The 20,727-nt window shown below is 41.7% G+C and overlaps 1 protein-coding gene across 12 annotated transcripts; it reads left to right on the top strand.

The window, feature by feature from the left end:
- The first annotated feature begins 109 nt into the window (after positions 1–109).
- Positions 110–20,727, top strand: LOC310758264 (microtubule cross-linking factor 3-like). 12 transcript variants are annotated; one of them, XM_083604304.1, is made up of 10 exons: positions 566–639; positions 1,301–1,355; positions 2,302–2,526; positions 4,662–4,820; positions 10,355–10,426; positions 11,463–12,638; positions 14,290–14,486; positions 16,387–16,486; positions 17,260–18,525; positions 19,688–20,727. In XM_083604304.1, exons 3-7 carry the CDS (start codon positions 2,329–2,331, stop codon positions 14,455–14,457), a joined length of 1,773 nt encoding a protein of 590 aa, XP_083460430.1. In that variant the 5' UTR covers positions 566–639; positions 1,301–1,355; positions 2,302–2,328; the 3' UTR covers positions 14,458–14,486; positions 16,387–16,486; positions 17,260–18,525; positions 19,688–20,727. The 12 variants fall into 12 exon arrangements, with proteins under 12 accessions (XP_083460439.1, XP_083460433.1, XP_083460436.1 ...); XM_083604313.1 differs by lacking the exon at positions 1,301–1,355 and having other exon boundaries at positions 110–639; positions 11,463–12,629; positions 14,318–14,486; XM_083604307.1 differs by lacking the exon at positions 1,301–1,355 and having other exon boundaries at positions 110–639; positions 11,463–12,629.

The raw sequence follows: 20,727 nt of genomic DNA, 5'->3' as shown, positions 1-20,727 counted from the left end.
AGCCCAGCGGAGGCAGCGCTCCGTGTCCGAGGGGAGCCTCCGCCGAAACGAGCAGCAACCGGCCCTTCCTCACGCCTCCCTCCTTCCCACCCAGCCTGGGAAGGGCAGTGGGCGGGGACCGCCGGCTGACAGGCAGGCCGCGCCTCTCGAAGGCGCCGAGCTCGGGGCTCCCGGCAGCCCCCCAGACGGAGGGCGGGCGGCTGGCTTTGCGCTTGCTCAGCCGCCGCCCAAGTCCGGGGGGAAGCCGGCAGGTCTCTCTCTGCAAAGCGAGGGAGGGAAGGAGGCAGCGCCGGCTCCTCCATCTTCTTGTGGCGCAGGGAAGGGGCAGGCCCGGGCGGGAGGAAAGATGCCCGCCAATTGAGCGCCTCGCCTCCCATCCCAGAAGGAGGCCGGTGCCGTAGGGGGAGGTCGGCCCAGATGCAAAGCAACCAGGGCGAAGGCAGCGCCTCAACGGAGGAGCAGCCCCAGCCTGCGCCTCCCGCCGCCTCGCCGACCCAGTCTCCAATGGCGCTGGCTGGGCCCGAAGAGGGCAGCGGCCGCGGCGGAGCCCCGGGCCCCGAAGGCGCCCTCAGCCTGAACCCTGGGCAGCAACTGCAGGAGGAGATGGAGAAGCTGCAGGAGGAGAACGAGGCCCTCAAGGTGAGCAGGAGGAGAGGAGGGCGGCGGGTGTGGCCCAGCCGGGAGGGGGAGGGGAGCCCTTTATTCTGCTCTTTCTTCTGTTGTCAACCCGGCTTGTAGGAGGCGAAGTGATAGAGAACAGATAACCCGCCCCCCCCCATCTTAGCAGCAGGTGCAAGAAAAGGGGAAAGAAAGCAGGGGTCCGTCCTTTTTGGGGGGGGGGGTTGTACAAACGATAGTCGTTTTTGTCCGCCCCGGAAAAGGAAAACCATTATATTCCATTCTAGTTCTTAATGGTGCAGCTTCCTGTTGTTCTCTTCCCTTGGTAAAATGTGGGAAACTTCTGCCTCAGAAAAGTTGAGCTCCCTTGGAAGAAACTAGCCCTGGCCATTTCAGACCTGATGGTAGCCCACAGATGGCGAAAAGCACTATATAGTGTGTGCCTTGCCTCATAATCACTCCCTGTGGCATGCTTCTCACATGTCACATACGTGTTTTCCCTTCAGACGCTCTCAAACATGCATGGCTGACATGCTGTGCAATGGTAAGGCCCTGGCTTTTCATCCAGCAGAGGAAGCCATCCATCCTGTTTGCTGCATGCACTTGTGCCTTCATGACATACTTTATTCTGAATGTTAAGGGAGAATGCTTAACATAACAGCATAACAATTACTCTTTTCAGATCACATTCCCTCTACAGTTTGTCTCATCCGTGAGGGAAGGGTCTTGCATTCCAGGCATGTCATTAAGAGTACATCTACACTTTTACAGTTAGTGGTAAAATGTTCAGCGGAGTAGCAAGCCATCATTCCGCTGTCTAGCTATGGCTATGGTGTGTTGAGAAAGTGAAGACTCAGCACACAAAATTGTGTTCCCATGTAGAACTGGTAAGCTGTATCACAGGGGTGGGGAACCTTTTTCAGTCTAAGCGTTGGATCAACTTCCAGGAGTTGCATGACACCAGAGGGTATGGTCAGGGGCAAAAGTGGGTGGGACAACGGATATGACTCTTGCCTTTTTACAGGAGTTTACATCCAGTCACTTGTCAGAAGTTGCTCTACACCAGTGTTTCCCAAACTTGTGTGTCTGGCTGTTCCCATGATCCTCTGGTCCTGCTAACTAGGGATGATGGGAGTTGTAGTCCAAAAACAGCTCAGGACCCAAGTTTGGGAAACACAGCTTTACACACACACACACACACACACACACACACACACACACACACCTTTCTCCATCCAGGCAAGCAAAAGACCATAGACACATCCCATCCCAGCAAGGGAAAGCCACTTGAGGGGGTGGAGCAGGGTCAGCGAGGGCACTGCCTAGTGAAGGGGTGTGTGGCCTTAGAAGGGCACATGGCTTAGGGAAAGTTCTAAGGGCCAGCTATAAAGAGGCCTGGAGGGCCATATTTGACCCTCTGTTCCCCACTCCTGCTGGTGGAAAAACCAAGTTCTTCCCACACTGCATAACTCTCATCCACCCATGATTTTATCATTGATTACCTCTTCGTATACATGTCACACATGTGATGTTTGAAGGGCAGGCATAAGATAGTGATTGATGCTTCTGGTTGTTGTTGTTTTAAGTGAAGATCAACTTAAGTCCCATTTTTCCTTTCGTTTTATTAATGTGAACTTGCATTGCCTGGTGCATTTCCGACTACCCTTTCTGAACGGGTGCCAGAATGAGATAGATGAGTTGAGGACTGAGATGGATGAGATGAGGGACAGCTTCTTTGAAGAGGATGCCTGCCAGCTGCAAGAAATGCGCCACGAATTGGAGAGGGCCAACAAAAACTGCAGGATCCTTCAGTACCGTCTTCGAAAGGCAGAGCGCAAGAGGCTCCGCTATGCACAGACCGGGGAGATTGACGGAGAACTTTTGCGAAGCTTGGAGCAAGACCTGAAGGTAAACAGGACCAAAAGCTGGCAAGTAGGTGGGAAGGCAGTGAGGGGGAAGTACAGGTAGACTATGAAAGTATCGTAGGCTCAAGTCGTTCAGCGGAAAGCAGAGATCTGATTTGTCTCATGGTTCTGAGAGCCAGTAATTTGATGACCTGGATCCTGACTCTCAGAACTCACTTTCTAGATAGCTCACTTTCAGATACAGTGGTACCTCCAGTTGCGAACGGGATCCGTTCTGGAGGTCCAGTCGGATCCTGAGGTTTCTGCAACCTGAAGACTGCTTCGATGCACGCGCGCAGTGAAACCTGGTCAAATACTTCCGGGTTTGCCGCTTTCGCATCCTGAAGTTTACATAACCAGAGGGTTACGTAACAGGAGGTGCTACTGTATTTACCCCTTTTCCAGTTATCAGAGAGTAAATTCCCAGGTGTGTTACACTCTGTTGCTTTGCAAGTTGTTCCATTGAGCTCTGTGGAAAGCGGGATGAGGCTGTGCTGCTCACTTGACCTCTCTTCAGCCGAGCCACTACTGCATATTGGGATGGAAAGAAGGGAGGACAAAGACAGTGCAGTAGAAAGGGCCAACTGGAGTGACAGGTTGGCTCCACTGGCATGTTTGCACCTCACTGCCTGACGCGTCAGTGACTCGGCTGGAAGGGAGGTCAGGTGAGTGGCGCAGCCACCAACCCACCATGTTGTTCACTGCTGCTTTTAACTAATTCATTGATCCGTTAATAAGCTGAAATACATTTCTGTAATGCCAGAGCCTCTTAGCTTGAAATGAATCTGTCCATTGACACATCTTGAAAATATAACTTAGAATTTAATAGAGGGTTGAATCCAATTAAATTATACTTGCAGTAGAAAACAATGAACTTTTAAGTTGTATCGATTGTTTTCACTGAGTATGCTTTGAGTGTGATATAAGTTGGATACAATCTGTAATTCATCACTCATTATTAGAAAGAAAAGCCATTTTAAGGGTTTCCTTTGCATTCCATTTTGCATACCAGAAGCAAAATAGCTCAAAAATAAATGTTTGCCCTTCTAGAGCAACAAGTGAAAATCTGTACTCACCAAGTAAAATTGCTACCCATGATTTATCTACTAAAGTGTTACTTGATTAATTAACTAATTATAAGGTGTACAGTTCCAGTTGTAAATAGGTTTCACCGAAAAAGCAAGTGAGACTCCCATGTTAAAGTCCAGCTTTGGGTAGCATTGTGTCCAGTGTTCTAATAGATACAGAGTTGGTTTTTGACCTAGAAATTTCATATACAAGTACTACCTAAGTCCTGTAATCATGGGATACTACCAGTGCTCAGAGTCACACTGTCTGGAAATAATCAGGAATAAGCTAGAGTGTATGTGAACTGAGCTTTAATAATAATAATAATAACAATAATAATAAATTAATTAAATTTCTGTGAAACCCTTCACCCAAGGATTACAGGATGGTTTACAATATATATATAAAAAGAATGCATACCATAGTAACAAACAAAAACAATACCCCCCACAGTTTAAAAGGCCATATAAAGTATTTAATTAGCCAAAGGCCTGGGAGAAGAGTTTTGGCCTGGTGCCTAAATATTTGTAATGAAGGCGCTCATGTTTTTAAAATCAGTGGAGACTTCTATTGGAATTGGATTGGAGACAAAACTAATCAGAATGCCATTCTGGCTCTAGAATACACTAATCAGCTCTGTTTTTGTTGGCTGAAAACAGGATTATAAACATCACATGATCATAGGGTTGTATCAAACTTAAGAGTAGACCCATTGCATCAATTGACCTAAGTGAGTTATGCCTATTAATTTTCATGTGTCTATGCTGAGTATGACTAACATTGTATACAACCAGTGCTTTTTTTCTGGGGGGACGCAGGGGTATGCATACCCCTAAATATTTTGTGAATCTTTGTACTTTTGTCCATTTACTGTATTTATTTCCCCTGTATTTATAAATACAGTAAATATTTACTGTATTTATTTATTTGAACTATAAAATCATGATTTTCTTGAGTCAAAATGAGAGTACCCCTAAACATTTTTTTTTAGAAAAACAGCACTGTATACAACCCATAATTATCTTCGCTACAAAAATGTTGTCTTTAAATTTTAAAATTCTGTTCCATTAGGTTGCAAAAGACGTTTCAGTGAGACTTCACCATGAGTTGGAAAACGTGGAAGAAAAACGTACCACCACAGAAGATGAAAATGAAAAGTTAAGACAGCAGCTGATAGAAGTAGAGATTGCTAAACAGGCTCTGCAGAACGAACTTGACAGGATGAAAGAGGTTAATGTTCAGTATTTACTTTTGGGGAAATGAGTTTTTATTCTACCCTGAATTTTATAATGGTTGGAATAGTAGTGCATGCACTTAATGGAGGAGGACGTCAGAGATTCTCAGAATGCTTGACTTAGTAAGGATCCTAAAACGCAATGAATAATTTGCTTCGTAGAAATGAGAACATAAATGAGGGAAACAGTAAACAGTTCCTAGAATTAAAAATGGCTGCCCCTTTCGTACCTTTGCTCTTAGTCAGTTTTTGCCTACTACTGTGAATTGTTGGTTTTCATGGATGAGTAGAAAGGTTTGAGATTTGATTTGTTAGCTACTATGTATTTGTTTGCTGAAAAGCATTCCCTGTTCCTGTCTTTGAAATGAGATATATTTATTCTGGAATGCTATTGAGAGTGCTCTTGTGCTCTTGTTTTGTTGATGAAATTCTCATAGGTATCTGGTAGGCTGGACTGGATAGACACTTGATCTGATCCAATAGGACTCTTCTTACCTTAAAATAAGGCATGTCTGTGCTACTGGATTTTTAGAAAAAGTAAAGCCAAACAAAGCTGCTAGTTCAACCGCTTACACTCCCATTGAGTTTAGAGAACATAAAACTATGGGCCATAATCCAGTCGTCTTTGTAGGTGTATCCAACAACCTGCATGAGTCCTATGAGATTTGTGATAGTGAACGGCAACACCCAGTTCAAACATTACTAGCTCAAATTTCTTTCTTACTGCCGTGCTTCCTAATAACCTGTGTTATTAATTAGCGATAGATAAATCTACATAGCCCTTCAGGTTTACTGAACTATTTACTGGTTTGTATTTGGATAATGAAACTGCTATTGAAGTGCTCAAATGGCTATATTAAGAGTTGTTAAAATTTGGCCTACTTTGTTCTGGTGTGGCCCAGTTGCATTGTGCCTCATTACAAAAGGGTCTAGATCATTCACTGGCACCCACGCTGTGAAAGGGAGTGTTTGTATTGGCTTGCATCTTTCACTGTCAATCTAAATTGACTGCAGAAATATCCTGTCTCTTAAACATCGTATTGGATCCTAATTGACAGCTAATTATACACCAGGATTTATGATGCTCTTTTTGTGTGCGCTTCTGTTAATCCAGCCCCCATTTTTAATATCTCTGCTGCTTCTGTTTTCCCAACCCCTCCTCCCCACCCTGCTTTGCTGTTGTTTTCGGGTGGTGATAAATGGTATTTATTCAAATTCACATTTATTGTTTGATTGGTTGATTACTTATCTTTGGGCAAGCTCTCACTGGAATTATGTATGTTGATGCAGAGAACATTTCATTGGTAAAAAAATTGAATAGTCCCCAGTTTCCATACCAGGAAGAATTATTTTGTGGCTTCCTGTAATGGAATAAGGAGCCAGAGAAGAAAGAAGTCTGCTGTATCTCTGCTTGTAAGACAAACCAGGCAGAGATTACTGAAAGAAGATAGATGGTGATACCATTGATTAATATCTTGACACTCAGGGTATTGGAAGAAAATAAATGAGACTCTTACCCAGGTAATTTCTGGGTAACGTAACACCTCAGTAGTTGGTATTACACCATTCTTTTCTTCTCTCATGAGGAGAAGTAGAATATGTGCAAAGTGACACTGTACCACACTGATTAAATGGTTAGTTAGGCAACAGGGTGTAGATCTGTATGTATTAAACACCAAAAAATGTAATATCTGAATGTATGCAGGGATTGGGTTTACAAGTGCTAATAACTGCTCCAAATTATGAATAGTTCTTCTCTTATTTCTGCTCGTACTGCTGCTAATAATAATTACCACAGTAGTTAGGTTTGTTTTTATCATGTCTATGGAGTGGACAGGGAAAATTTGGTTACAGTAATTTATGCTGTGGTAACTTCAGGGCTGAATTATTGCAATGTACTTTATGCTGGGCTGCCTTTGAAAATGAGTTGGAAGCTTCAATTACCTTCAAGAAGCTTCAGTGTATCTGCCCAACTGTTGACACGTTCGAGGCAAACCTGCTCTGTCCTGGCTACATGTATGCTTCCAAGTCCAATTCAAAGTGCTGGTTTTGACCTATAAAGCTTTTTTCTGGCTCAGGGCCCCAATAATATCTGGAACACCTTTCCTGCTGTGAGCTGACCTGGACCCTTAGACCTTATTCTGAGACCCTTCTTTGGTTCTGCCCTTTGCAGAGTCTCAAAGGATGGTGACAAGAGAGGAAGGCCTATTCAGTTGTGGTTCTGTATATTCAGGTGTTGCTTCCATGGAATGCTCTACCTAGTGAGGTCTGCCTGGCATCTTTCCTAACTGATTTTGTTTTGCTGTTTGTGTGCTGCCCAAGCTGCCTGTGGCTGTTATTTTTTTGGGGGGGTGTATATGTGTGTGTGTGTGTGTGTGTGTGTGTGTGTGTGTGAATGAATTGCAGGTGTTTGTATGCAAATACTAAATTCACCACATTTGTCAGATAAGGAATTTGAAATTTAATTTTAGTTGAAACTTGCATATCCAATAAATTTATTGTTCCAGTTTTCAGATGACTGGCCATCATGCCTTGGAAATATTTCCTCTGCACCTGCCGCCATTCTGGTTGCTTATAATAAACAGATACTTATATTAATTTAAAGCATGATTGATAGTGTCTGCCCTAGAAACCTAATTACCAGAAGCATATGACTATGCCTTTGGTTTGACTCTGCCTTTAATTGGAATAGATGCCAGCAGTTTAGATTACAATAATGTGATTTAGTTCAGTGGTTGTAAAAATGACAGTATACCAGGAAAGTAGGCCTTCCTGATATTGGTAGAGGGAGGTAGATTTCACACAGCTCAACTGGTTAGAGCATGGCGCTAATAACGCCAAGGTTACAGGTTTGATCCCCATATGAGACAGCTGCATATTGCTGCATTGCAGGGAGTTGGACTAGATGATCATCGAGGTCCCTTCAAATCTACAATTCTATGATTCAGTGTGGTTGACTTTCATTTGAAAGATGCAAAATCTGAGCAGGAGGATTTTCATGAGAACTTAACACAAGTTGGTTACTTCCCCATCCACTCTAGCACTATATTATTCAGCATAATTAAAACAGCCGGAGAACATGTAGCTTGAATGTAAAAGGGGAGAAATGGATCTCAACCCTATAACAGCACAAAAGATGAGAAAAAGCAGCACCTAGCGTTGCACTGAACAGAAAGGTGTGTATTTGATAAAGTAAAGGTAAAGGGACCCCTGACCATTAGGTCCAGTCGTGCGGCGCTCATCTCACTTTACTGGCCAAGGGAGCTGGCGTACAGCTTCTGGGTCATGTGGCCAGCATGACAAAGCCTCTTCTGGCAAACCAGAGCAGCACACGGAAACGCCGTTTACCTTCCCGCCGGAGGTATTTATCTACTTGCACTTTGACGTGCTTTCGAACTGCTAGGTTGGCAGGAGCAGGGACCGAGCAACAGGAGCTCACCCCGTTGCAGGAATTTGAGCCGCCAACCTTCTGATCGGCAAGTCCTAGGCTCTGTGGTTTAACCCACAGCGCCACTCTTCTCCCCCGCTCCCCAGGCCTCTGTATGTGCTCAAAGTCAGCTGTGGAGTGTTGGGTCACCCTCCAAAGCAGATTTGGACGGAAAGCAGGCAAATTTAAAGTCCCATTGTGCCAGCAGTTGTATGTGTGTGAAGCATTGGATACAACCCATTGCTTCCTTCCTCCCCCACCTCCCCAAAAAGTGTGCATCTAACAAACAGGAAAGCAGGGCTTTTTGCCTCCCTGGTGAATATAAGGAAGAGGCCCATCCAGCACTAGGAGGGAGAACCACTGGTGCTTTTTTCTACTTCCATTTGAATTCTTAGCTGGGCTACCATTTAGAATGCTAGCCTGTCATCTTCCAGTTACTTGCAGTGATTATGGACAACTCTGGATCACTGCCAGTAAAGATGAATACTTTTGCCACTTTTAAAAAATCAGGATCACATGATTATGATGCGGACATATAGAGGCCCATCCTTAAATCCAATTCAAGTACCGTGGCTAAATCGAGTTGTGGATTGACTATTGGTTTTTTCCTCTGAATTTTCATCAACTTTAATATGCCGGTGAAAGCAATATGAAGTTTGTGTAGTCCATATAGAGAGAGGTAGAAGAGTGGTAAACAAGTGCTATCTCTTTCTACTGAACTGTTGATACATTGCTTGTCAAAACTGCCTTTAATTTCTGTTGAAATTCAAAGAAAGGATAAAAATGCTTTGCTTTTTGCAAACCTAAAAACATCAGACAGGCAACCGAGGATATTGAACTTGTCATGAAATGTTTTTCACAGAACACTGGGCCTCACAAAGCTGTAGGGCAAACTGGGGCGGCAGGAACACAGCATTCTTCAAGTCAAAGATATAGAACTGTAGGGGATGACAGTATCCAAAGGTCGTCTTGTCTACCTCTTGCCTGCAAAGGAACTGAATGTTTTGCATCTGGCCACAGTTATTTATGTACTGGCAGCATCTTGTTTAATTCACTATAATGCTTTTTACGTGGCGCTGCCTTTGAGGTCTGTTCAAAAATGACACATTTTGCAAATTCCTCAACAATCAAACTGGTTCCTGGTCTGTTTCCATACACTGTTCAAAGTGTCCCTCTTGACCTGTAAATCCCCAAACGGCTTAGGGCCAGGCTACTTGTAGGACCACTGCTTCCACTTGAAAGCACCTGGGTGTTAAGATCAGCTTTGGAGGTGTTGCTCTGGTTTTGTTACCCTTTGAACTGGTTGGTGGCAGGCCTTTTCCACTGTGGCACTTTATATTTGCAACTCCCCTTCTGGGAAGTTTGCTTGCCACTTTCTTTGTTTTCCTTTTAGTAAGTGGTGAAAAACTTTTCATACCCCCAGCCCTTAAATGTGTTTCAACATTTAAACCGATATGGTGGTGTGGATGTCAAAGTAAAAAACAACTATCTGATGTTTAGAAGACATCTGAAGGTACCCCTGTTTATGGAAGTTTTTAATGACTGATGTTTTAATGTATTTTTAATCTTTTGTTGGAAGCCACCCAGAGTGGCTGGGGAAACCCAGCCAGATGGGTGGGGTATAAATAAATTATTATTATTATTATTATTATTATTATTATTATTAGGTAGGGCTGTGTGTGTGTGTAATGCTGAGGTTTTATTTCCTGCTTTCTCTTGTTTTGAGATTTAAAAAAATATTCTGTTAAACTGCTTTATTTTAAACCATGCTAAGAACATTTGCCGAAGACCTCCAAAGAAATAAACAGACCTTCCTATTTTGTGAAAATATTTCTGGGGAAAAACAACATCTGGTTTTTTAAAAAGCTTCACGTGCTTTCTATGGTTTAATGGATTTATATTGCAGTCAAGCCTATTGAGTTGTTAACTTTTCTCAGGATTAGCCAATTGTTTTATTATTTTGCATTGTTTTAACAGTGTTAAATGTTTTATTGTATTTGTATATATTGTTGTGTATTAGTTGGAGATACACGGCTGTTTTCAAAAACAAATAAATAAACACATTTAGTAAAATGCATACTATACCTTATCTTTTTTTTATAGCAATCCATGAAAAGAAGAGGAAGCAAAGACTTGCAAAAATCAGAAAAAAAGTCACAGCAGACACCCACTGAGGTAACCTCAAATACTTCTGTCTGTCCCATGGCACAACCCTGTAAACCTTATGGTCATGAAATAAAAAAATCATTGGTGCAAGCCTTTCCTTAGTCAACATAATTGGAAAACTGTGACTATTCTTATGGCGCTCATTTAGTAGAATGTTAGTAACCAAATTTTTAAATGTTGTTTTCAGTAACTATAGCAGTATATTTTAATATATTGGGTTGTGTTTACCAGAGTCATATATAGTGCTAACCCATTGAAATAAATGGAATTGTCGCTAGGTCTTCTCCAAGTATAACTGTTGCACACAGCTGAATGATGTTCAGCTCAGTTGTGCTACAGATAAATTTATTTTGTCATCTATACCTATCAATCCATTTGAAACTATTTAGAAGCTAGTTATAGAGAAGTTCCTCGCATCTGCACTCCTGAAATTTAAAGTTGGGGCTATTCTTGAATGGCTATTACAATGATACTTGGAAAAATAATGGAAACAGCTATATTTTACTTGAAAAGATGGCACAGACCATGTTCCTGCTATATTGATGTCCTTTATCTCTTGGTCAGAGAGATTTTCAGCTTTCAGAATCTTAACAATTCTCATGACCAAACTCAGGGCCACTTCACACTTCACTTGTTTTTAGGTGAACCCTTAAAACATAACCTGTGAATGCAATAAACACAAGTGTGTCTGTCATACAGGTGTACTGTTAAGGGAGTTATGATAGGTTGCAGCTTCCTGTTGATAGTACATTGACAAATGGTTGGTAGATTGTTTCTGTGTAATGTGTGAAACAGCCCTTGGTAGAGAGTAAAACCTACTACTGAATAGGTTTTGAGGTTCAGAACATGGAGTAATGATTTTTTAAATAGGTTTAGTGGCACATTTTGCTTTTGTTTGATATTTGAAATGTGTATTAAATAGAATCATACCTTCCTGGAGTTCACTGGGGCTATTATTCTATTGTTTGGAATTATCATTTGCTGAATTGTCAAATGATGTCATCACTTGTCTAGTAACTGTTGGATCTTCTTTCTTTTTTCTAAGGAGGACAATGAAGATCTGAAATGCCAGTTGCAGTTCATCAAAGAAGAAGCTACCCTGATGAGGAAAAAGTTGGCCAAAATAGACAAGGAAAAGGACAGATTTGAACATGAACTACAGAAATATCGGTCATTTTATGGTGATCTAGACAGTCCCTTACCAAAAGGGGAGGCTGGAGGCCCACCTACCACAAGAGAATCAGAACTCAAGCTTCGTCTGAGGTTAGTAGAGGAAGAAGCCAATATTCTGGGAAGGAAAATAGTGGAGCTGGAAGTAGAAAACAGAGGGCTGAAAGCAGAGCTTGATGACTTGAGAGGAGATGATTTCTCAGGGGCAGCCAACCCGCTCATGGGGGAGCAGAATGAATCACTCTCTGAGTTACGGCAGCATCTGCAGCTAGTTGAAGATGAAACGGAGCTGCTGAGAAGAAACTTGGCTGATGTAGAAGAACAAAACAAGCGCATCACAGCAGAGCTGAACAAATACAAATACAAGACTGGGGCTCATGACAGTTCAAGGCATCACGACAGCGCCAAGACAGAAGCGCTCCAGGAAGAGCTCAAAGCTGCCCGCATGCAGATCAATGAACTCAGTGGTAAGGTCATGCAACTTCAGTATGAGAACCGAGTCTTGATGTCCAACATGCAGCGCTATGACCTGGCCTCTCATCTAGGGATCCGGGGCAGCCCCAGGGACAGTGATGCTGAAAGCGATGCGGGGAAGAAAGAAAGCGACGATGATTCTCGTCCTCCACACCGCAAGAGGGAAGGTCCCATCGGTGGGGAGAGTGACTCAGAGGAGGTCCGCAACATCCGTTGCTTGACCCCCACTAGATCCTTCTACCCAGCACCAGCAGGGTGGCAGAAAAGCTTCACAGACCGGCAGCAAATGAAGGACATCCGCTGTGAAGCGGAACGCCTTGGCAAGACGATTGACCGCCTGATTTCGGACACAAGCACCATAATAACAGAGGCAAGAATTTATGTGGCAAATGGGGACCTGTTTGGACTTATGGATGATGAAGATGATGGCAGTAGGATACGGGAGCACGAACTTCTTTACCGAATAAATGCCCAGATGAAGGCATTTAGAAAAGAGCTCCAGGCCTTTATTGACACACTAGAAGTTCCAAAGTCTTCAGATGATCGAAGTACAGATGAACCTTTGTCAGTGAGTCAGGTAGACTTTTACTTCATAAGATGCCTAGGTAAAAACTTTCAGCCCAAGGTGTTGTATGGATGGTTGACTGGCATTTCCCTTACATTCTTATATATCACGAAAGGCACATTGTTTAAATTTGCTGTGGCTTTCTTAGTTTCAGGTTTGTAGCGTAGTCCTAATAATTGGGTTACTAGCACCACACAGGGCTGTTATGGGTTGGCATGACTTGGCAACTGCCCACACCTCTTCTGTGAGCCCATTGCCAAGAGCCCCCTGTTCCCATCTGCTGCTTCTCCCTGTCTGCTTGCCCCTTCCTTTGGACTCACCGGTGACAAATGAAGGCAGCTTGAAGGAGAAATACCAGACACTTCCTGTGGTAAGGAGGTGATACAGTGAACAGTAAAGCGGAAGTGGTCCCATAATAAAATTGTCGGCCAAAGGTTCTGCTGCAGTTTATTATGGGGGAGCGGATGATATTTTGAAATATGCCACTTGTTAAAACCATGGCCAGCTCAGGGTTTAGGGAGTCCCCATGTGCACATTAAAATTGAGATAGTAACATGGCAGAAATGATCAGATACCTGGCTTAGGGGCAGAATGTTTGAATAATTATCATTTGAGATGCAAAGAAGTGACCTGGTTATATAGAATTATGTGCCATGAAGATGTATGGAAGATGGATATTGAATTTTAACCAGTACTTTCTAGGGCAGTTCTGATGTTCTTCTTCCCTGTCTTGCAAAATGCACTTATCTCTTCTGAACCTGAAACTATTCAGGCCCCTATCTATAGCTGAAAGGACTTCCTGTTACAAATTGTACAGATACATTGAGATACAGTTTGTTCCTCTCTTAAAATGCTGAAACTTGGGTTAATTCAGTGGAATTGGTTGGCAGGCATTTCATAACAGTCATTTTAGACAGCTAGCTTCAAAGTGACCTTGTACATATTTGCTTTTTTTTTTGGTCAGGCCATTTCTGTAGCGTTTAATATATAAAAATATCTTTAAGCACTCTACAGAAACCAAAAACAACAGCAAGAGGCAATTTAACAACAATACAATTTAATACAATTCAACAGCAACAGTGTTGCATATACAACTGTTACATTAATGCAAGTTACTAATAAATACAGTATAGACCAATATCCCTCTCCTCCTGACACACCTCCTTTCAGCTCCAAGACTGTACACATCCACCCTTGCTCTCATTCAGGGCTGAACAAACTCACAGTTCTCCCACAAAATCTCACAATAAGGAGGTTTCCTGGAATCTGCTGGCATCATCCTGGTTTCTCACTCTAGACATGTTTTGGAGACCAGTACCAAGGTGGAAAGAGCTTCCTCAGACTGCCTGCATCATTGTCCCATGCAGCACTCAACTGTACTGCACACACCCAGTTCACAAGACTAAGCCTCAGGTGTGGTTCTTTCTTTCTTTTCACTTGAAATGTTAAGTTTGCTGCTTCATTAACATAGCGTTATCTTGTCTTTGTATTTACCTTCCCAGATGTTCCAGCCTATCATTTTACTTATTCTCATCCTTGTATTATTTTCATCCCTTTCTTATGCAACAATATTTAAACTTGTCTTCCTTTTCACATTGTTCTTTGTGCTGTAGTAAACAGACCTTTTTCATCATTTTGCCATTCATTGTAGTATTCTTTTCAGTTTGTTTTGTTTTGTCCATCCTTCCAAGATAAGAAGTGCAAGAGCTGTAGTTTCTGTAGTAATCGCTGCTGTAAAAACACTGAAGACTACTCACTGGAAAGAAGGGGTGCCAGCCCTCACAAGTCAAATAATATAGAACACAAAAGAAACAAAACCCCCCACAACTGAACCAGAATTGTGCTCAACCAAAAAGCTAGGTAAGCATGTGAAAAACAGGTATTTATTCTTTTTATAATAATCTTTCTTTTTTAGTAAGTTTGGGATAAAAATGAGGCTGAAACTTATGCAAAAGTTGGCTTTACAGTAATTGAAACATAATTTAGAATGCTAGAAATGTTGTATGTTCCTCATCCCAAATTCTTACATTGCAGTCGCAAGCTAACTAAAGGTTCCTGCAGTTTGTGCTTTGCAAATATACACATTTGTATAGGTGAGAGATAGCAGAGTTGTTCAGAACAGGGACTTTGAGTTTATAATAATTCTACATGGAGTTTGCCTGACTTCTACTCCTGACAGTTTAAGACACAGAACTTCTACTGATATCCTTTGGGAGCAAGCCTCTCGAGTCCACAAACAGCCCTCTGGCACATGAGTGGCAGTTAAGAGACAACAACAGTGAATCTCTTCTACTCAAAAGCTTGTCATATAAATTATTAGAACAAGATTGAATTGTAGGTGGGTTTTTTCCCCTGTGTGTGCTTAAAAAAAAAAAAAATTCATTCCCTTGAGGAAAAGTTGCTTTGAGAGTCACCGTTTCCAGTTTCTGAAAAGCAATTAAAAAAACCCCCAAGAGCAGGCTGCTCTGCTTACTCTCCCTTACTTCTGTTAGGCTGGGCTGCTGCTCAACCCCCAGCACAATAAGCTTGACGAGTTTAAAGATTTAAAATACCACAGGAATGGCTTGTGGATCATGATGGTGCTACTGCAAATAAGTAGAAGGTTCTCTCTTAAAGACTGCAATATTGCCTTGCTCTGAAGAAATTTGTGCCCAGAACTCCTGATTGCAGTCATAATAAGACATGACTCCGGCGACATGTGTCATCAACCCTTTGGAAGCAGAAAAATACACAGCCGTTGGATAACAAGACATTCACAGAAACAGTGCCAAAGTCTGTCATGATGATAAAGAGAAAGAAAGCTAGATAGATGAATTGTAGATGACCTTCAGAAGTTGTTTACAGCATGTCTACAGCCTTAGGAATATCACACTTCAGTTCCTTTGCTTGGCTTGTGCTGGATTAATTTCAGGCTGCTGCTATTGCAAGGGAAAACAAAAGCCACCCCTGAATTCTGTATGCTGTTGCAAAATCCTTACCAGCAAAATGATTATGTGAATGCTATAAATTAGTGAAAATGATAGCCATCCATTTCCAGTAGGGCACATTAGAAAAGCTACTGTCATAGCTATTACTGTTCATTAGATTTATATCCCACCCTTTCCTCCCAAAGGAGCCCAGGATGGCACGCACACAGGTGATAATACACTTAAAACAGCTATTTAAAAAGTGAGTACAGATGCAGACTGGAAAAGACCTTTGCTTAAAATGCTTGTTGAAAAAGGAAGCTCTTCAGTAAAGACTACAGAGATGGCGCTTTTCTACTGTTCAAGAGGAGGGATGCGCAATAGATGGCCTTATTTTTGTTTTGTTTTTTTAAAAAGCAAAAGCTAGTTTTGTTTTTGTTTTGTTTCTACATATGATTGATTGTTGTTAAGATAGATAAATGGAGGAAGGTTGATACCAGACCTGCACTAAATATCATACATACATGGGCCAGTAAAAGAATGCTCCCTTAGAAAAAGAACACTACATTTTATAAAAGAAGTCTTAATGCCTTGCACAGGCTGATTTGGCAAGGTTTTAAAATGAGCTCTCTATGAAACTTAAACATATCATAGACAGGAAATTATTTTTACGTAAACTATGAGAATATGCAATGTGATACAGATGGCAGAGACTTCAAAACTCTTCCAGGCGCTGACATTACATGAAAACCAGTTACTAGAATGATGTTAAATTGTCTTCAGTTGCAAAGTTGATCTAACAGAGTTCCAAGGGTTTTCCTAGTTGATAAGCTGATACTCTCCTTTCTTTGAAGGATATATGTATGACTGGAGCTCTTTCCCCTCCTCACTGCATTCCCTGCTACGTTACATCTGAACTGAAATACTGCTGAAAGGATTCTTCCTCTTCAAAAGGTTGGTGCACAGTTTGTTTTTCATTCTCAATTTTATTCTTATTTGATGATAAGAATAATTTCAAATCGAGATGGGTTTAAGCGTGGTTTTTTTGCACATCTGTCTAGTTTCAATCCTGATTTGAATGTAGGTTAGTAATCTTGATTTTTTTTTTTTAAAGAATATGCTAAGAGAGACTTTCCTACATGACTTGACACCACATTTTGAATGTTACTTTTTAAATTTTCTTAATGTGAGTGAGTCTTTGATGTGTATGCACAGAAGCTTGGGATCCAAACTAACAAATGTTATTGTGAATTCCCAAAAGTCTGGCAGAGGTGAATGACTAGGTCACTCGTAAAGAAGTCTGTACATATCTGACAACTGCCTTTAACATCCACTGCTTTCTGCATTTGTCAGACTAGAATGCTTCTGCGGCTGACGTCTCTGTCCATTATTTTTATGCTTTCCGTACTCCATTTATTTCAAACAATAAATGGAATATAAACAAAGTGGGATATAAGGATAGTTTAATTCTAGGCAGCATTTTTTTGTTTCGTTTAAGGAGAACATACTTATTTCAGAGAAGAGCAAGGAAAGCTGAGTTGATGCCTGGGTGTGGTTCTTATCTTTGTACAGTACTTTTCATCAAATAGATAAATAAATGAACATAAAAGAGGATAGGTCTCCACTTCTACACTGACCATAATGCTTGCAGGACTGATTTATGTAGTGCGAAGTAATACAGATGAAAACACTGCTTATCACTTAAAATGTTTTTCTCATTTGTGCAGAAAATATGTGTTTCCTTTCCTGGGAGAATATGCAGAAAACTGAAATTGCACTAATTACGCAAGAGGTGAAACGTGTGCAACAAGAACACACAAGCAGCTTCGATTGCATTTGGGAATAATGGGAAGGACTTGACTGGCACCAGCAGGTGTTTGAAGGAGATGCAGTCTGATTCTCTTGCTGAGGTTGATTAAAGAGACAGAAAGGAAGAAGGGGGTGGGGAGAGCAGCGAGGAAGGAAATACATCCCTTCAAAAGGCATTTCTCCCTTGTTCAACAAGCTCTCTCTGCACAGATTTCTGGAGCATTAGCAAAAGACATAATGCACAAAAGCAGTGGTAAGACCCAAGAACGTCCAGATGGAAATGAATTTATTAATCCATCTTCTGCAAAGCAGTGTCCTGATTCAGTGCCACTAGTGAAGAGTGGAAATGTGTCAGTGGTTCTGCAGTGGTCATCTAAGAAACGGATCCATCCTTTGAATGAAAGCTGCCAGCAGGATTTTCTCACAGCTTGTAGCCTTGCGATGCTAGCAAATTTGGGAAGTGTTCTAAAAATGGCTCTTCCCCTTGCTCTATCCGGAAGAGTGGTTCTGATGTTTGGGGAGACCATGAACCCAGATGACATGACAAGCCAAGATTTGTGGGTTGTTGCTCCCAAAGCAGCATGGCCAAGAGCATGGGAGAATGGAGACTTTTGAGCATAGAACTCTTTTGCATAGAACTATCGGTTAACATGTGCAGCCATAGCCAATGTGCGATACGGAACTGGAAAGATGTAAATAAAACACTGGAAGCAAAAGTGGATGAGTAGGCCTAAAGGCCTAAAATGGGCTGAAATAGAACCAGAATGCTTCTTGCACCACCTGGAGAACCAAATGCCCACCACATATAGCGGGACTGTATGACTAGCAGAGCACCAAATGAAGAGTCTTTTACAAAGAGGTACCTGTGCAAACCCTGCAAAGCTTAACAGAGCAACAAAAGTAACTAAATTGATTTCTGGGTGGCTGAGCTGACTCAAGATCCCGCTATGTTGTGCTGGAAAAGCTTCAAAAGAGCTATGGGGGGGGGGGGGGAATTGACTTTCTCCTGCAATTCAAAGTTCCATGAGGAGCAGTGAGTACAGTCAGGTTCTGAATTTGCCAGAATGGTAGGAATGAGAAACTGGGACAGGAAGGTTGAGGAAAGCAGGACCGGCAGAAGAATTCAACCAAGTACATTGGCGTTTACTCCAAGTATGGCAAAGAGAAGCAAAATTTTGCATGAGGTATAATCTACTTTTTAAAAATGTATTCCATTTTTATTCTGCCCTTCTTCCATTTTACATATTCTGTCATAGCAGAAATTTTAAGAAGAGGTCTAAAGGATGATTTAAATATTTGGATTCCCACATGGAAGCTGTCAAAAATGCTTCCCGGTTGCAGGGATTGTTTTCCTGAGGTGAAGCTCCACAACCAGGGGCTACCACTGAAAAGGTCTATTCTCATGTGGCCACCGCCACGCCTTTCTTGGATGAAGCACCTATACCACTGCGAAAGAATATGCCGCTGGTATATATGTTGTCAGTGTTCCATTGGATGCATTCTAATTCTAAAAAGTACAAAGACCTTGATGCAAGCATATGAACAATGATGACAAGTATGTCATTCTCAGCTAACTGCTTGTCTTTGGTTTAATTATTTTTCCACTTCCTAGAGAGCAGGGCAATTTTCTGATATTCATTTTCATAATAGTAATAACTTTTAATTCTAGAACTTAGCCTTTTTACTCTTAAGAGGATAACATGGCATTAGTAAAGGAGAGAAATAATCTCATTATGCTATTGTAAATCCTTTGCCATAATCTTCCTTTTGAACAATGTCATCAGGCTGCTATGAACGCAATCCAGATAAAATGACACTCTCTTTTATCCTGGGAAAGGAAGAGAGAAGAAAAAGGATTAAAAATAAAAGCAACACCAGGTTATCAAACTGGGTTGGAGAAGGAAATATTATTTAATGAGGAAGAGATTATTGTTTCATTATATTTTTCTCTTTCCACCCTGGGAGAAGGCAACAGAAGTACCCTTCCTGTGTGGAAACTAGCCAGCTTCTCTAGTGGCAATAACGGGGCATATGTGGTTGTGCTCTGATTGTCTTGCTAGGTTGCCGAAGGTTGGGGCTCCTGACCTGAAAGTGGCCTTCTCTAGTGGTAGAAATCACCAGCTCTATTATAACATGGCTTATGGGCAGGGATTATGGGAGTTCTTGTTCAACAACATATGGAGGGGTAGATTTCTCACCCATTTTAAAGTCTTTCTGCCTCAGGCATTTTGTGTCTTCCTTAGTTTCTTGATACATACAAGACTTCCGTCATTTCATCTTTCTATTACATGGTTGTTGAGGTTTCTTCTGACTTCTTTACCCAAGAAGCTGCCTTTTGTTTTCTAGGTGTCTTTGCCAGCTAAACAGTCAATTGGGAAAAGTTTCTCTCAGCCAACTTGACAAGCGACTAGATGGGACCTGCGGGTCAGCACCACATGCAGTGTGAAGGATAGCCTGGAATTGACACACTCCAGGGTTTTTATTGAGAGATCCCAGTGGATGCAAACTCAAGAGTTGATTCAGTGCTGTTGTGAAATCTCCATACCTCACCTGGACTCTCATTTTCATGTTCCTAACCGTGGCAAGTTCTATTGCAATCGTATGTTGGTCAATGATGACCCCGCCTTTTTGACTTTGCTGGAGAAGCATATTGGATTTGTAGATCATCCTTAGAGTCTTCAGTGTTTTTAACAATAAGAATGCCCTTCCCCACATGTGTATATATATCCTTTCGTAGCTCACAGCCGTTTTTGTTTTCAATTACACGTGCTGATGTTCATCGCCTCCATCATTTTTTGTAATTTAAATAATGTACAGCTCTGTATATTCTGACTTTCTCTGCAAACAGCGGGAAGAAATGCTGTACGCATGGTCATGTGTTTGTAAGTGCATGTGTTGGAATAGGAAGTATACCAGTCTGTATTTAGAAGAGACAAACTCAGTACTAGTACTGACACTGAAATTATAGGCCTACACACACACACACACACACACACACACACACACACACTTTGTGGTTTATTTTGAAAGTTAGAAAATACATAGCTCTGGTGATAATTATATTTTGTATATATTTTACAGGTTTCACAGGTCTAATCTAGTATTTGATATACAGAAACTGACAATAGGCTTTTTGTTTTTGTTTTTGTAAATGGATAGCAGTGATAAGGCATTTGCACAATATTTACCAGAGGCAGAATAGCTCATTGGATCGATTCCTCATTCATGGTTGATGCTCCTTTTTTCCTGCTTCACTTCTCTAAACATTGCAGTGCTAGGTCAAAATCAGCTGGGCCTATTTTTCTGAATTAAATGAACTGCTGCTCGTAACTGCATTAGCCTACATACCTAAAAATGGTCAACTTTCATAAAGCGCTTACACCTGC

The sequence above is a fragment of the Podarcis filfolensis genome (genome assembly GCF_964270895.1).
Source record: "Podarcis filfolensis genome assembly, chromosome: 3".
Lineage (NCBI taxonomy): Eukaryota > Metazoa > Chordata > Lepidosauria > Squamata > Lacertidae > Podarcis > Podarcis filfolensis.
Note: the sequence above shows the minus strand (reverse complement) of the source record. Positions and strands in the feature narration are given on the sequence as shown.